At 43.3% G+C, this 17,206-nt stretch overlaps 1 protein-coding gene across 5 annotated transcripts in view; it reads left to right on the top strand.

Moving 5' to 3' along the window:
• Positions 1-15,496, top strand: part of LOC112839268 (mitochondrial amidoxime reducing component 2-like) — a 32,466-nt gene extending 16,970 nt beyond the window's left edge. Inside the window, exons 5-8 of one of the 5 annotated variants that reach the window (XM_025892187.2) lie at positions 4,372-4,433; positions 4,524-4,595; positions 5,954-6,084; positions 14,640-15,496. In XM_025892187.2, the coding sequence (XP_025747972.1) occupies positions 4,372-4,433; positions 4,524-4,595; positions 5,954-6,080 (261 nt within the window). In that variant the 3' untranslated portion in view covers positions 6,081-6,084; positions 14,640-15,496. Of the gene's footprint in view, positions 1-4,371; positions 4,434-4,523; positions 4,596-5,953; positions 6,085-11,160; positions 11,926-12,357; positions 13,182-14,632 lie in introns of those variants that run through there. The other 4 variants (XM_025892188.2, XM_025892191.2, XM_073884016.1 and 1 more) reach the window with 4 other exon arrangements.
• Positions 15,497-17,206: the final 1,710 nt, after the last annotated feature.

Genomic DNA, 17,206 nt, shown 5'->3' with positions numbered 1-17,206 from the left:
AGTAATAAAACCTCCACAAAAACCCTTAAAATTAAAAAGACTGGTTTTGGAGTGCTTCCTGGTTGGTGAAGAAGTCAAGGTCCTGGGAGCTGGGACCATGGCTTGGAAGCTCTGTGCTCCTTCCCTCATACCTTGTTCCCCGAATTTCTTCCATCTGACTGCTCCTGAGTTATATCCTTTATAATGAACTGGTCATAGTAAAGCACTTTCCTGAGTTCTGTGAGCTCTCCTGGCAGAATATCCAACCTGAGGGGGGGCGGGGTCCTGGGAATCCTCGATTTATAGCTGGTTGACCAGAAGTACGGCAGAGCTGAACACTTGGCATCTGAAGTGAGGGGTGGGGGGAAGTCTGTGGGACCGAGCCCTTAACCCAACATAGGGAGTGTGTAACTCCAGGTGGTCAGAAAGGGGTGAAATCACAGGACCTCTCTTGGTGTCAGGGAATTGCAGAATTGGTGTTGGAAACACACCATGTGTTTGGTGTTGGAAAGAATCTGAGAAACTTCCTAGATCAAAATGACTTTAAAAATGTGTTGTCGGGATGATAATGCTTCTGATAAAAAAAAAAAAAACACAGAAAAGGAAAACAAAAAATAAAACAAAATTTATAAAAATACTGTTTAAACTTGAGGAGCCTTCCAAATATATTGCTATAAATATATACACATAGCTGTATGTACAGGTTGTTTTTTTTTATATAAACAGATTTATTCTCCATATAGTGTGTATATATATGTGTGTGTGTGTTTTCTTCACTCAGCAACATCTTGAACATTATTCAGTTGATAAGGAAAGACTCACATCCTCCTTTCTGCTGCCCAAACAGTAATCACTCTCCAAATGGGCCACATATAGTTAGCCAGCCCATAGTTCATGGCTTCCCAAGCCCACGGTAATCATGTGGCCTCCTTGATACCAAGGATTTCTAAACAACAAACTTGTTTATTTACTTATTCATCCCCTCAGTTTATCCCAACATGGCTTAAATAATCACTGAATGTGTCACATAATCTATTAAACTTAGGAGTAGCAATTAGAGAATCCAGAGCAGGGTACGGGGAGGCACGGATCTTGGGACTGAGGTTCAGGACGTCGAAGGACTCCAAGGATGGCAGGAGACCCTGGCCCAAGGTGCAGGTGCCCAGAAGCTCTGTAGCTGTTGGTAGGGTAGGACTGCTGATCCAGTCTGTGTTCTTCAGGATAATTCCTTTGATAGCCCATGGCAACAGCAGAGAGCTCCTTGTTTTGCCTGCTGTCTTACGCTCAGATGTCTTCTTGTCCATCTGTGGTGCATGGGCATTCAGGAGCGTACCTTGGCCTCCCTTCTCACCTGGTGCCCTCCCACCATGTTTGTGTATATATTATTATATGTATATAATATGTATAATATGAAATATATGTATGCACACATATACAACATATATAGAATATATATACAAAGATGGAATAGATATATTCTATTCTCTCTCTTTAAATATATGTGTACAGACTATATGTGTGGTGTGTGTGTGTGTGTGTGTGTGTGTGTGTGTGTGTATACAGAGAGAGAGGGAAAGGGAGGGGGAGAGAGAGACTTGAGAGGGTAGAATCTCCTGTCATACATTTAATTTATTGCTTGGCAGGTGCCTGTCTGGACTCTAGTGAAGGTCTCAAAGAAGCAAACACCCTCATCTGCACTATTCTGTGTGCTCCACAATAATTGCCCCAGACTCTTAATTAATTAATTAGTTAATTATTTTTTCCAGACCCTTAATTTATGTCTTTCTTTGGATACTACTTGTCATGGGAAACCATGTAATCTTAATGTAGTGTTTGCCAATGTAAATGGCAAATTCATAGTAATTTCTTAGGGTGATTCCACGGAACTGAGCCCATTGTGTACCGTGATCCCTCCTTTCTCACTGCCTTTCTTTCTTCCTTTCCTTTCTTCTTGCCCCTCAAAAACTCCCTGGCTTTACCCCTTCACCGTAAATAAATGTCTTAGGGGCCTGGATTTTGCCAGACTGCAGAGAGGTTGCTCGGCATCAGGGGGAGCAGTCAGCTCTTCTAGCTGTTTTCTGTGTTTAGGGAAGGCACTGGAACCTTGCGTGTGTCCGGTGGAACCTAATGGAAAATTGAATTTCATGCATTTTTAATTAAAATGAATTTTTAATAACTTAAGGTATTTTATTATCTTCCTCTAATAACTGAATTAATAATTACATTTAAACTTAATTCTCATAGTGTTTTTTACTGCAAATAACGCTCTGCGCCAAAATGCCAACTGTGATCAGATTAGGGTGAGTGACGTTATTATATAAAGTGATTAATACTTTTGGAGGTTGTTAGAGCTGCAGTTTGGGGAGCTTCAGACAGTTTCTATGAATGCAGACAATTTGTTACTCTAAACGGTACTGCCGTTCCCTGAGAGCGGAAGAGCAGATTACCTCTGTTTTATTGAGCTAGGACACCTAATCGAACTTTTCAGACTTTCCTGCTTCATGCCACAGTCACAAGGCAGAGTTTCCGCAGATCTGTGGCTTTGAAATGTGAAATTCATGATCATTTGTGCAGACATTGAAAGGCAGGTAGTTGGAGAGCTCTGGGGCGCGGATGGGCTCGCATTCCTGTGTCCGCAGCGCCCTCGTGTGGCAAAATGCATCCAGCCTTTGCCGCCGCCCCCAGGCCAAGGCTGCACGGGACCCATCACTTCCCCCTGCGGGATCCCTATTACTGGTCACGCTCGGGGGAGGTCCCATTCCGCCGGCTGAGCCACCTGCTCTGGTTGTGCTGCATATTTTTGCCGTTTGCACAGGGCTTGTAGTAAGTCCTGGCTGGGATATAGAAATTCCGTTTGTTACATGGGGGTCCTTGACTTTTACAGGGGCAACACAGTCCGTCCAACAACCGGTTTGGAACACAGATTTTATTTCCACACAGCAGCGGTTTCATAAATGGTTGTTGGGAACCCAGCGCGTCCACAGAGACCTTTACCGCGGTTGTGCTCCTGTTCCGTAGGAGATTTGTGAGCTGGGAAGACCCAGTTAGGGACTGGAGTATCTTTCCTGTGTTGGCTAAATCACCCCTGTAGGCCCTGGGGGCTTCGTGTACCCCTGGGAGAGCAGGTCATCAGAGGTGGAAGGAAAAACATTATGTGTTAGCTCCCCCCCCCCCCGCCCCCCCCCCCCCCCCCCCGTCCCCTGCTCTGTCTGGCCTCTCCTGTCCCTGGGGGTGGGGGGGGGTCAATAGATGGCTCATTTCCTCGCTTGCGGACTGACTTCTCACCAAATCGCTTAGACCCGCTCCAAACCTCATTTGGGTTGAGATCAGGAAACAATTTTTCAAGGGACACTTTTATTGCACCTGATTATAGGTACTGTTGTCGGTTTCTGGAGCCTGGAGTGAGGACCCTCCCCCACTACCTCTCACCTCTCCCCCTGAGGCCTGGATGGGGGTTGTCCTGGGAAAGGCAGATCCCACAGAGGGCTTCCCTATTAGCAAGAGAGTCCTATAACATACCCTCCCTCCTTATATATGTGTGTGCATGTCTGTGTGCGTAGGTGTATGAATATGTATATCTAGGCATATGTAATGTAATCTATATAATCTCCATATATGTGTGTATGTTTATATATATGTGTGTGTAGACAGATAAATAGAGACAGAGATAGATTTAAAAGCTGGGTGGTTAGAAGTCCTGCCTTCAGAATCTGAAGTTTTCAAACCTGCTATGACCCTGAGAAAATTTTGTAACCTCTCCAGGTCTTGGTTTCTTTGTGCAAAACAGGGATCGTCATAGTACCTTCTAAAGAGGATTTTATTGAAGCCCCAAGGTGGATGTTGGCAGTGCCCACCGTTTGAGGGTGGGAACCCAAAGCACGGCCAGGAGCTGTGGAATGCCAGCCCCCCCCGCCCCCCCGCCAGGGCAGGCTACCAGTCGTGGAGGTAGGAGTGTTGAATGTGTGAATCTCCTACCTGACTTCCTGTGGGTGATGTCCCATTCATCAAAGAACTATCAGATTTTAACTTGGCTTCCATTGTAGCTTAGGTATAAGAACAAAGTGGGCTTGTCTTGCAAGCTATACATTTTTCATTATATATCAGTAAATTGGCCTTGTAGTTAATGTATGATTCGTACGGCAAACTGCCCGGCAGAGAAGGTCTGTTCTCGCTTTGCTGACAGAGTCGGGTTTCTGAGACAGTGACTCAAGAGGTGGATGGATCCTGGACTCACCCATATGCTGTCTCCCTTTGTGTCCCTTTGAGAGATACTTCTTGGGGTCTGGCTGTCCTTTCTTCTGCTAGCCTCATTGTTAGGACCAGCTAAAGAGTAACCTGCTTTCAAGACTAATGAAGCCTTGATTCAAAAGATAACTTTTCCTTTCCTCCTAGGATACTTGGGATGAACTCCTAATTGGCAACGTAGAAATGAAAAAGGTTTTGTCTTGCCCCAGGTAAGGATTCTCTCAGAGTCAACCTCTGAGGGGTGGTGGTGTGTTCATTGGTCCCTAACCACCACCTAATCATTGGTTCTTGAATGGCAGGTGCATTTTGACCACTGTAGACCCAGATACTGGAGTGATAGACAGGAAGGAGCCACTGGAAACCCTGAAGAGGTAAACAGCAATGTGTCCACGGTGTTTTTAATACTATCCCCATCCCAGAGCTACCTGTGGGGGTAGGTGCCCCGTCCGAGCACCTTTCACTCTGCCTTCTGGTTGGCATGTGTCTGTGGGTAAGTTGCTTCCTCTTTTTTTAAGGATGGATCTTCGAGTGCTTTTGACAGATTTTTCATTGTCTAATACTGTGTTTTGAAGTTTTCAGATCTCTCACATCAATTTTTAATAACATTCATGTGTGTATGTCCAAATTAAGACCTCAAATACTGTAATTATTATTGCACCTCAGATTTCTTTATTAGACTCAACATCAAGGATTATGAGACTAATTGAAGTTGCATAATGAAATATTAGAAAAATGGAAATGTAGCCAGTTGTCAAGAGTTTATTTGTTTGGGAGCTTCCTTTGGGCCCAGGTGTTTTGTTTTGTTGCTAGCTGACTTTAGTTATCAATAGAGAATGTGTTTTTAAAACTAAGTCAACATTTTTGGGAGATATATTCTATTTTATTTTCTTTTTCTCTGTTTTGCTATTTGTTTCCAATCCTTTTGAGTTTTAGAGAAGAGGTTATTTCTTGATAACCTTCGGATATGCAAATATGTTTTGTTTTTTGATTTTTGAGATGCAGTGAAGTTAATTTTTTTCTCTTTAGACAGGCCTTTTGAAAAACATTAACTTCATCAGTAGTTCAGCCCCATGCCAGCTGCATCTCTATCTTCATTTTTGTTCATCAAGAGCCTCAGCTTTGGGCTTGTAAACCGGGGGGAGGGGGGAAGCGTATTACTTACATGCATTGGACAGAAGGTTTGGAGGGGCGCCTGGGTGGTTTAATGGGTGAAGCATATGACTCGATTTCAGCTCAGGTCATGATCTCAGCATCCTGGGATTGAGTCCTGCATAGGCTCTGCGCTCAGCCTGTCTCTCAGATAAATAAATTAATTGATTAAAAAAAAAGAACTTGGTGAGTTCAGGCAGTTCCATTTTGAGATTGTATGAGCATTTGTTTCAGGGAGTTGTGAAGTTAGAGGTATACATGCAAACATATACCACTTACTATTTTTTTAACATACCACTTATTTTTGTTATTTTTTAAGTTTTTATTTATTTTTATTTTTTGAGTAACACAGTTTTTTCAAACTGAAGCCATGGAAAATTGTTCAGACTCTCAGGATGCTCCTAGAAAAACCAGGATTATGTATAGTTTGCCTACTTGCGCACAGATTTCTCTGTCCACGTTGTAGAAGAGGCTTTCTATTTATGATAGGTCATCTGAGAATGAAAACTTGAATTCTCTTGAGAGCCCTTAAGTTCTTATTTCCCGTTTGTGCCTGATGATGAATTTTTGCTTCTTTCAGCTACCGCCTGTGTGATCCTTCCGAGAAGGCAGTATACAAGTCGTCCCCACTTTTTGGGATCTATTATTCAGTGGAGAAAATTGGCAGCCTGAAAGTTGGTGACCCCGTGTATCGGCTGGTTCAGTGACGTGGTACGGTGAAGGGCGGGCTTTGCTGCTGGAATGCATTGCTTCAAGGCCACTGCCACGTTTTCTTGCTTTGAGATGTTTTTATGTTTTGCTGCTTTAACTCCTGGGAGAATGAGCGGTTTGTGTTCCGCTCTTTGGAGTTGGAAAATGCCTTTTATTTTTCTTTCCTCCACAATCTGATTTATTTCACCTAGGCTTCTCTCCCACTTCCCATTCAGTTATAAAAGGCATCTGATGCAGGAGCCCCAGCAAAAGACAGGTAGATGTTCTCAGTTCATTAAGAAATAAGGAAATGAAGGTGAGCAGGTCTCAAGAGTTCTACATTGATTTTTTCTGTCTCTGATAGAAAAGTGAGGGGAAATGTTTAAATTATTCAAAATCAACTTGAGAAAAACATTAAATACTTTTTATAAAATTTATTTTTAAAATATGATTTAAAGTTTAAGAAATATTAGTGTATCAAGGTGCCAGGATTCTGAATCATAAGGTAGAAAATAATGCTCTCACCTTGATTTCATCAGCCCAGAGACAACCCTGACGCCTGGAGCATAATGCCCAACCCCCAAATTATAGAAATAAAATCATTTGGAAGACTTCGAAGTGAGGTTTATTAAACAACTCTTTTCATAAAATCTATAACCCCAGTTCTGAAAGTCACCTCATGTCTGTAACTCTTGACCATTGTTCTTTCTGATCCTGGGCTGACCTTCTCACCTTCCCGCTTGACCAGCCTTGAGGACAACATGGGATACTGGTCCAGACTGTCTAGATCCAGCATCGGATAGACTTGGGTTCATGATCCTAGCAGCTCCTTTTCCTAACTTGGTTGAATTATTTAACCTCTGAGCCTTACTACCCTTATCTGCAAAGTGTTGGAATACGGGGGTACTCAACCAAACAATCATCACAGTTATTTTGAGGATTAATTTATATAAAGTTGCAGCATTGCAACAGAAATGTGAGGTGTCCCTATTGGGTGGGGGTGGGAACCATGGGCAGTGAAAGAATTCACCCAGGGCGGAGCAAAGGAGGGAGTTTATTGAATACACCGCAGGGGAGCTGTAAGGCAGGACAGAAAAGAGAGACAGTCAGCTAGGCGGCGGTGGTGAGGGACTATAGTAGTTATAGGGCAGGGTGAGGAGGTATGGAGACATCGGGAATTTTACCATTTTTGGTAATATTAGCAACTGTGCCTGGTTGTAAGTAGCCCATTGGTTAGGTAGGGCCTGTGGGTTAATGAGCCTGTCTGCATTCAGTTTTCTTGTCACCGGGGCCCTTTTGTCGTACTCAAGCTTCCATAGCTCAAGCCTGCTGCCAAAGAACAGCCTCTACAAGGAACACAGAAAATGCTCAATAAATATTAGCCATGATTTTTATTGTTGTCATTGTGGAGGGGCTCCTAGGAAAACTACGCGGAAGCCAGCAAAGGGTAAACAGTTCTTACGAGAATAAGCTCTTGTTAATCTCTGGCTATAGTGCTCAGTTAAGAGAGAAAACTAAAAGTTCACGTTGTCCCTTCCTTTCCAAATCCAAACGCATTGTTTATGGATCTTTTCTCTCCCAGAGGAGCTATTACCTCTCTGCTTGTCTCGTTTTGCGTAACTGGGCTTGGCTTTCTGCCTGTTTGGGACTTGCAGGTTGTTGGTTCTTTCTTTTGTCTGTCTTTGGGAGTGACTCCAGCTTTGGGGAACTTAATAGCCTCTGCACCCTCTTTGAGGACCTGTCATGCCCAAGTGGAGGTTATTCAGTACTGTCAAAAACCTTTAAAATCTGGGGCGTCTGGGTGGCTCAGTTGGTTGAGCGTCCGACTGTTGATTTTGGCTCAGGTCATGATCTCAGGGTCCTGGGAAAGGGCTCTGCGGTGAGCGCAGAGTCGGCTTGAGATTCTCTCTCCCTCTGCTTCTCCACACACCCCCCAGCCCCCTCATGCTTTCTCTCTCTAAAATAAAATAAATAAAATCTTAAAAAAATATTTAAAATTTGAATTATATACGAGGAGGGAAAGAAGCAAATTGAGGCTAATGTAGTTGGATGGGTGGATCAACCCATAATGTCATATAAGTTACAATCCAAATTCCTTAAAGAATTAAGAACAACTGTCCTTATCTGACAGATCTTTTGCAAAATAAAAGTCAGCTCTAGAGGCAATTAAAAATTCATCCCGGGCGCTTGGGTGGCTCAGTTGGTTGAGCGACTGCCTTCGGCTCAGGTCATGATCCTGGAGTCCCGGGATCGAGTCCCGCATTGGGCTCCCTGCTCAGCGGGGAGTCTGCTTCTCCCTCTGACCCTCCCCTCTCGTGCTCTCTATCTCATTCTCTCTCTCAAATAAATAAGTAAAATCTTTAAAAAAAAAAAATTCATCCCGCTCCTTTTCCAATCCCCAAACTTCCCTTATCTGTCTCAAAAGGCTTGGAAAATTATTTGCCTTAGGGAAATAAAAGTCCTTCTTGGAAGAACTTCCATTCCTTCTGTGTCCCTTAGTTATACATCTTATCATGTCTTTGAAATTTAAATACAGCTCACAATCAGATATCTGAGACTAAGGGAGAAGAAGAAAAAGGAAGAGTCCTTTTTGAAAATACGAACTACTTGTAAGGGCACTTGTGCCTGAACTCCAGCAAGCCTCCTTAATTCCAGAGACAGAATATTACTCAGTAAGGGGCGCCTGGGTGGCTCAGTCGGTTGAGCGGCTGCCTTCGGCTCGGGTCATGGTCCCAGGGTCCTGGGATCGAGCCCCATGTCGGGCTCCCTGCTCAGCGGGGATCCTGCTTCTCCCTCTGCCTACTTGTTCTCTCTCTGTATCTCTCTGCCAAATAAATAAATAAAATCTTTAAAAAAAAAAAAAGAATATTACTCAGTAATATTGTAAGGTTTTTATATCTGTGTGTTTATGTGTTTGTTATAAATGTGAGGCATTTTTTTACCTCTGGATGGTATTGCTAAAAGTAATTTGTGAAAGAGCTCTATTTTATTTAATTTATTATGATGATGATGTTATGTTAATCACCATACATTACATCATTAGTTTTGGATGTAGGGTTCCATGATTCATCATTTGCGCATAACACCCAGTGCTCCACGTAGAATGTGCCCTCTTTAATACCCATCACCAGGCTAACCCATCCCCCCACCCCCCTCCCCTCTAGAACCCTCAGTTTGTTTCTCAGAGTCCATCGTCTCTCATGGTTCGTCTCCCCCTCCGACTTACTCCCCTTCATTCTTCCCCTCCTGCTATCTTCTTCTTCTTCTTTTTTTTTTTTAACATATAATGTATTATTTGTTTCAGAGGTACAGATCTGTGATTCAGCAGTCTTACACAATTCACAGCTAAAGAGCTCTATTTAGTTGGTTGGAAGACAAGCATTTGTAAAGCTTGGACATTCTAGAACTCTGAAAAAGATAGAAACTAACCGAAATGTTTTCCAGCTTCATGAGATCTGAGAAAATGTTTGGTATTAAAGCTAATTTAAGTTTGTTGGTTTAGGGTGCCCTGGTGGCTCAGTGGGTTAAGCGCCTGCATTCTGCTCAGATCATGATCGTGGGGTTCTGGGATTGAGCCCCACATCGGGCTCCCTGCTCAGTGGGGAGTTTGATTCTCTCTCTCCATCTGCACTTCCTCCCTGCTTGTGCTCTCTCTTTTGCTTGCTCTCTCTCTCAAGTAATAAATAAAATCTTAAAAAAAAATAAAGTCGTAGAAGGTTTGTAGAAAAGGAATCCTTGAAAAGGAATTTTAATATGTAGTCAAGCTGGCTAAGATTAAGATGAATAGATTTTAAAATAAGGTTTTTTTTTTAAAGACTTTATTTATTTGAGAGTAAGAGCTAGAGAGAGAGAGCACAAGCAGGGAAGGGAGGGAGAAGCAGACTCCCCTCTGAGCAGGGAGCCCTATGCAGGGCTTGATTCCCAGACCCCGGGATCATGATCTGAGCCAAAGGCAGACACTCAACTGACCGAGCCACCCAGGTGCCCCTAGAAATAAGTTTTAATATCAAAAGTAAGCTGGTGCAAAATTAGAATTTGGGCTTTTGGTCTGCTTAAAAGTCTTTTTGACCTGGAACATTCCAAAAGATTTGCTCAACTCGTTAGGCTTATTTGATATATCAAATTACATGAGAAGCATTGTCAAATAAGAGGTAATACTAAGGGGCGCCTGGTTGGCTCAGTCGTTAACCATCTGCCTTCGGCTCAGGTCATGATCCCAGGGGCCTGGGATGGAGCCCCGTGTCAGGCTCCCTGCTCAGCGGGAGGCCTGCTTCTCCCTCTCCCACTCCCCCTGCTTGTGTTCCCTCTCCCACTGTGTCTCTCTCTGTCAAATAAATAAATAAAATCTTTAAAAAAAAAGAAAAAAAGAGGTAATACTAAACCTTCTTCATGTTGCATTGTAAAATTGTGGCAAGTGGATTAAGTCCATTGTTCTTCTGAGGAAACAAAAAAGGAAGGCTGCCCGTTGCCAGGCTTTTGCCATACGGATGTCCTTACAACGTGACCACAGTCTGCTCCTGACTTACAAAAATGCAGGTGGGCAAACAACGCCTGTAAATGAACAGTCGGGGTTATAGGAACCCCAAGAAGGCTACTTGGTTCTCCCTGGCTCCCTGGCAAACCCCATTTTTCAGGTTTTGCGTTCTTTCACCCACCACAGTACATTTAAGATATCTCACAAACTCAAGTTACGAACAGACATCAGTGGAGAGACATTTATAAAATTGCAGAACAATCTACCAGGGATGCCTGACCTGTTAGGTCCATAATCCTGAAACAAAATGAAACAAAATAAAACTTTTTATTCCCAGAGGCCTCAGACCTCCCTCTCTCTAGACCCTTCGAACGCCTGCACCTGGACTTCATTCAACGGCCAGTTAGTAGGGGTTATCAATATGTTCTTGTTCTTGTTTGCATATTTTCTGGACGGGCTGAAGCCTTTCCCTACTGCAAAGCTGAGGTCCCCATAGTAGCAAAGAAACTGTTAAAAAGTGTGTTTCCCACTTGGGGTCTACTTCCCATGATTCCCAGGGATCGAAGCGCCATGTCACTAGACAGATTATAGGAGCCTTAACAATAACCTTGCAACATTTTTAGAATTCTAGCAGCATAGAGTGAAGCAACCTTCGGATCGTCATGAGGTTGAAGAAGCTTCCCAGATCCCTGTTCAAAGGATCCTGTCAGTCGTACTTTAGAGCCTGGTGACTAGGTATTCTGGAAGCGTCATCAGTGAAAGACAGCCCTTCTAGCTCCATTAAAAAGAGACCTTTCCTGGTGCACCTGACCGCTGACACTGCTGCAAATCTAGAAGGTGTTAAGTCCTGGGTACACATCACAAAGCAGAAGAAGGCTCTATGTGACACCTGGTCCTATACAGACCCTGAAGACCTAGAAATTAAATTGAGGAGGAAGAGAAATCGCTGACATTGCAGTAGACTGCGTCCATCCAAGACCAAGATCAAGACTTCATATTTGAACATAAAACCCTTCTTTTCCTTTCCTTTAGTCTGGCCTTAGCTTGGAAAGATAACACACTCGTTCTGTCTCACAGGCCATTGCTAAGGCTACATTTACACTGTTGAGTTAAAAGGGGTTTCATAGTTCAGGATTCACTCCTTTTGACAGGCCCCTGTTTCCCTAGTTAGGATGAAATGTAAATGAGGCTAATTTTCGGGGTGCCTGGGTGGCTCAGTCAGTTAAGCATCTGACTCTTGATTTCAGCTCAGGTCATGATCTCAGGGTTGTAAGATTGAGCCCTGCATCCAGCTCCTCGTTGAGGGTGGAGCTTGCTTAAGATTCTCTCCCTCTTCCTCTGCACCCCCCCACCCCGGTTCGCACACTCATGTGAGCACACGTTCTCTCTCTCTCAAAAAAAATGGGCCTGATTTCTTAATTCTTAAAATTATTACAGAATCTGCTGCTAAAGCAATGCTGCCCAACGAAGATCCTTAGACTCTCTGCCAAAGTAGTTTTGATAACAATAGGACAGCTCTTGATTATCTTTGAACTGAGCAAGGAGGTATCTGTGCTGTGGCCAACACCACTTGCTGTACCTGGATTGACACTTCTGGGGAAACTAAAACTCATTTACCTGAGGTCACTGAGCAAGCCACTTGGCTTAAAGGATGACCCCTTCAGTGGGGTCTGTGATCTGATTTTGATTGGTTTGGGTCTTGGGCACCAAGGCTTCAAAGTGAACTCTAAATATTGGGGATTATCCTGCTTATGTGATTATAATAATCTTCCTGGTACATTGTATCCTCTCAAAAACTTTTTCTTTTTCTTCTTTTTTAGATTTTTATTTGAGAGAGAGAGAGTGCGTGCACGAGTGTGGGGAGGAGCAGAGGGAGAGGGAGAAGCAGGCTCCCCACTGAGCAGGGAGCCTGATGCGGGGCTCCGTCCCTGGGACCCCGGGCATCATGACTGAGCCAAAGGCAGACGCTTAACTGACTGAGCCACCCAGGTGCCCCTGTATCCTTTCAAAAACTTTGAATGTCTGATCACAACCACTAACCACCAAGCACATGATCTCCTTGAGCCTACAATGGCAGAAAAGGAACAGAGAACAACGGACTTAAGGAACGCAGACCTTGTCGTAACCCGTGAATTTCACAGAGATAAAGCAAAAACACCATGAATGGTGAATGCCACACAGAGGATCAACAGAGGCTTCAAGCACCACAGAGCCAAGCTGAGCGTGACGCTGATGGCTTAAATTTTGAGCACAACTCTCAGTTCAGCTGAGAGTCTGATCAAAAGGGGGTAATGTTAACCAGAAAACCACAGCCCTAAAATGGCCTAAGTTAAGGCTTCGAGTGAGTAAACCAAGACTTAAAACCTAACCTAACTGCAGTTTCAATTCCCCAGGGATGTAAGCTTTAACCAGGCTACATGGAACTTCTTGGTCAAAACTAGGAAATTGACTGGTAGACCATTCTCCAGAGGAGGGCAACCTTGCCTGAACAGTGCATTCCTTGCCAATCAAGTCCGTTCTTCTTTTTATGTCTTTTCTCTGCCTTTAAAACCTTTTGTTTAGCTTAGTGGAGCTCCCCTCTCCTTGCTAGATGGGATGCTGGGTGATTCATGAATCATTTAATAAAGTCAATTAGATCTTTCAATTTACTCAGTTAAATTTTGCTCTTTTAACACGTGTGTGGTGGGATGGCCTGGAGCTGGGAGGGGACGTGAAAGGCCAGTCAGGGGTGACAACATGTATCTTAAGCAAGGTGCAAACTGTGGGCATGGTGAGGGACGTGGGAGTGCCCAGATCGTGCACCTGGCCGAGATGCTGTTGGCCACTGGGCCCTGAGCAGGCCCCCACACAAACCCAGGGCGCTTGTCCTGCTGCCCGTGCCCTAGAAGCATGGAGAAAGTTCCTCTCTGGTGGGCGTTGCTGCTGGGCTTTAAAAATCACGGTAATATTACTCATCTACTTGGTGAGCCTGGTCTGGTTTCTGTGTTCTGGATTCTTTATATGACAGGTTGGTTAAAGCTGTGCAAAGGTAGCAGTTAATATTTGCATGGGGTTACTTATTCATTTAAAATTTAATTATGTAAAAGTTCATCTGTTCCATTGTAGATGCAGTACATGTTCCTCATGGTGAATTTAGAAAATACCGGCCACGTTGGGGAAAGCAATCACCCATTGTCACTGTTTAAAAATTTTATTCTGGTTGGTTTTTTGTTTGCTTAATGTAGCCATAATCTGTATGATATAGATAACATATACATATATATAATCATATATACTATATACAGATATATGTTGTATATCATATGATATATATACAGATATATATCTGTGTATCATATGGTAAATATATGCAGAAGTATGTATCACATATACTTTCATAGACCTCCAGTCTTTGCAAAGGTCATTTCTGATGGCTTCACAACATTACATGTAGAAATATACACCGTGTTCTAAACAACATTTTATAGTATTTGACACTTGGAATATATCCAATTTTGTTGCAAATAATAATACAGTGTGTATCTTTGTGTGCAGAATTATTTTATTATTTTTTTTAAAGATTTTATTTATTCATTTGAGAGAGAGAGAGTGCACAAGAAGGGGATGGGGCAGAGGGAAAGGAACAAGCCGACTCCCTGCCAAGTGGGGAGCATTTTGCGGGGCTCGATCCCAGGACCCCAAGATCACAACCCCAGCTGAAGTTAGACGTTTAACCAGCTGAGCCACCCAGGTGCCCCCAGGGCCATTTTACAATTGAGTGTTTTTCTGAAACTAGATTGCTAAAGTGGAATTATTGACTCGCAGGATACAGGCATATATTATGGCATCCTGGCCAGTGGCTTTCAAAAGCGCTCCTCCCCTGTGCACCCCCTTGTGCCACGTGGGGGAGATCCTGGCTCTGGGCTCTTGCCCAGACCTGGGTGGGCCTCTCAGTCTTAACAGGCTGCCTTTTCCCATGGAGGTAATTTGGCACAGGACATAGTTTATGTTTCCTGCATTTTAACCTCATCGAGGGACTGTTTTGTGAGTGTTTGAGCTATTTATGACCTGTAGGAGAAATAACCAAATAATCAGAAGTCCTTGTCATTTATTCAGTTTCCAGAGTCCGGGAGGCTTTCTTTAGGATTTTTCCCACAGCAGCAACACCACCACCTCAGCGCATCCTTGATAACCAGCCTGTGGCCATCTTCACCCTGGGAATGAATCTCCATTTTTAACTTTTTGAAGTTATGCATGCTCTGGGGTTAATGCAGGAAAAGCATTAGAGGCGATTCAGAAATAAGATAAATAGATTTTAGGTATTGAGGACTTTTGAAATAAATAAAACTGTCTGTGAAATTGTTTTGAATGTTACTATAGCAATTACACTTCTCAATCCCTGATGTTAATATTGACGCGTAAAGAAAGCTTAAAGAATGAGTTAAAAAGCTACAAAACTTTTTCTAAGTGTTGACATTTTATTACCTATCATTCATCTTTTGGGAGGAATAGGAAATGAGATCACTGTTTCTGATGTGCCTTTTACCTGTTAACACAAATTCCTGTTCTTGGTCTTTACATGGCTGTTGAATCCTGTCAACTTTGTGCTCATGGGTTTTGGAATCAGGTTGTACGTGAGTATGGAAGTTATTTTATAGATCTTGTTTTTATATTCGATTAAGCCTCCATGAAGCCATATGGAAGTAATCTGTGTGTAACTGCCAGATACATCGCCTGGAATTCCAAGTATGACGAAGAAAAGATGGGATTTTAAAAAGAATGGAATTTTGAGAGCCGGAGGGAGGAGGAGGAAAGCATGAGCACATTTTTTTTAGGCGCAAATAATTTTTTTTGTAACGAAGAGAAATGAACTATTTTGGTATGACTAAACAAATCCTCGCTGAAGAAATATGTGGATGAATTAACCCCCTTATAATTCTGTGGTTTCTTTAATATTAATAAATGTAAATCTCAGTTGTACTTTTTCTTTGGTATTTATGAGTCTGCTTCAGGGCTTCTCTCATTTTATATTAGAACTTCGGTCGGTATTCATTTTTCTTTACTCTTTTCTAGTAACCTAGCAGAGGGTTTCCCTCCAGAGATAGGAGTGGACTCCGCAAACATTACCTCCCGTGGTGGGTGGGGGATGGGGGGCATCAGGAACTACACAGATGGCCCACTGAGGCAGGATGGCCCAGTGACTGTGAGGAGATTGTCAAAGGAGACTTTAAAGTCAGCCATTGAAATAGAGAAGCAGATTTTTTCCTTTTAAAATTTCTGAAGACATGGGGGCTCCCGGGTGGCTCAGTTGTTAAGCATCTGCCTTCGGCTCAGGTCATGGTCCCACGGTCCGGGGATCAAGCCCCGCATCGGGCTCCCCGCTCCGCGGGAAGCCTGCTTCTCCCTCTCCCACTCCCCCTGCTTGTGTTCCCTCTCTCGCTGTGTCTCTCTCTGTCAAATAAATAAAATCTTAAAAATAAAATAAAGTAAAATAAAATAAAATAAAATTTCTGAAGACAGCAGCACCCGGCTGGCTCAGTCAGCAGAGCATGCGACTCTTGATCTCAGGATCTCGAGTTCAAGTCCCACGTTGGGTGTTTAGATGACTTGAATAAATAAAAACTAAACTAAACTAAATTTCTGAAGAGAAATTAGAGAAGGAGATGAACAGAAATACACAAAATGGAGTGCCCATGAGCTGGCTTTCTGTGGAGAACATGGAGAATATGGAGCTCGAGTCCTGTGTCCTGCTGAGGTTTGTGCTCTCTGCTCTATTCCAGTGGCTCACATCACCATCCATCAACATTTCTCTGTGGAAAGCTAGATTTACCCAAGCCCCTTCTCCCTCCAGCTCATTCCTGGAAGAGGCGGTCATTGATGGACCACAACAGTGGAAGTAACTTTGACCCCTGTACTCTGAACACAGTTCCTGGCTTTCACAGGAGTAGGGCAGGGAAAGGGGGACCTGGGGTTGAACAAGCGCATAGAACAGATACAATCCAGATAGACCTAAATATCTATGGTGAAGAACAATGTTCAAAGACAGATCTTCCCTGAGCACTAAAGGGCCCCGATGTGTGTTGCCAGCTGGTGAAAAAGGATTTGCTCTGCTTCGGAGACTTTCCCTTTACTGATTTAAGACATTCTCCATTTGTGTGGACAGTTCTGGTGGGGTCTTGAATTGCACTGTTCTAGGCTGTCTCTCTCCTTGACCAAACTAGTTAGGCTCCTCTGAAGCCTCTTCTCCACCAGGCCGCAACCTTGACTCTGGCCTTGCCAGGCCTGCCTAGCTCCGTTTAGCAAGAATCCTGCTATATCAGTTTGAGAGTGCCCTCACCCTGGCTATCTGATCACTCATATTATAGAATTCACTTCCTCATCTCTACCTTCGATGTGTAAGACCTTGGCCTCCCTTCAGCAAGAATCCTGTTAAGTCAGTTTAACGAGTCCTCCTACCCTTGATGTTTTCCCCGAAGTAATTTGCCATCCACTAACCCTGTCTCTCTGCATCTTGGCTACAAATCCCCACTTACCTTTGCTGTGTTCAGCATTGAGCCCTATCGTAATATCTCTATTGCAACTGTCTTATTTTTTTATTGACCTATAACATTGTATTCATTTAAGGTATATAATGGAATGATTTGGTGTATGTGTATATTATGAAATGATCACAATAAGTCTAGTTAATGT

The sequence above is a fragment of the Callorhinus ursinus genome, unplaced genomic scaffold, assembly GCF_003265705.2.
Source record: "Callorhinus ursinus isolate GAN/ISIS: 27379988/994484 unplaced genomic scaffold, GSC_fseal_2.0 scaffold54, whole genome shotgun sequence".
Lineage (NCBI taxonomy): Eukaryota > Metazoa > Chordata > Mammalia > Carnivora > Otariidae > Callorhinus > Callorhinus ursinus.
Note: the sequence above shows the minus strand (reverse complement) of the source record. Positions and strands in the feature narration are given on the sequence as shown.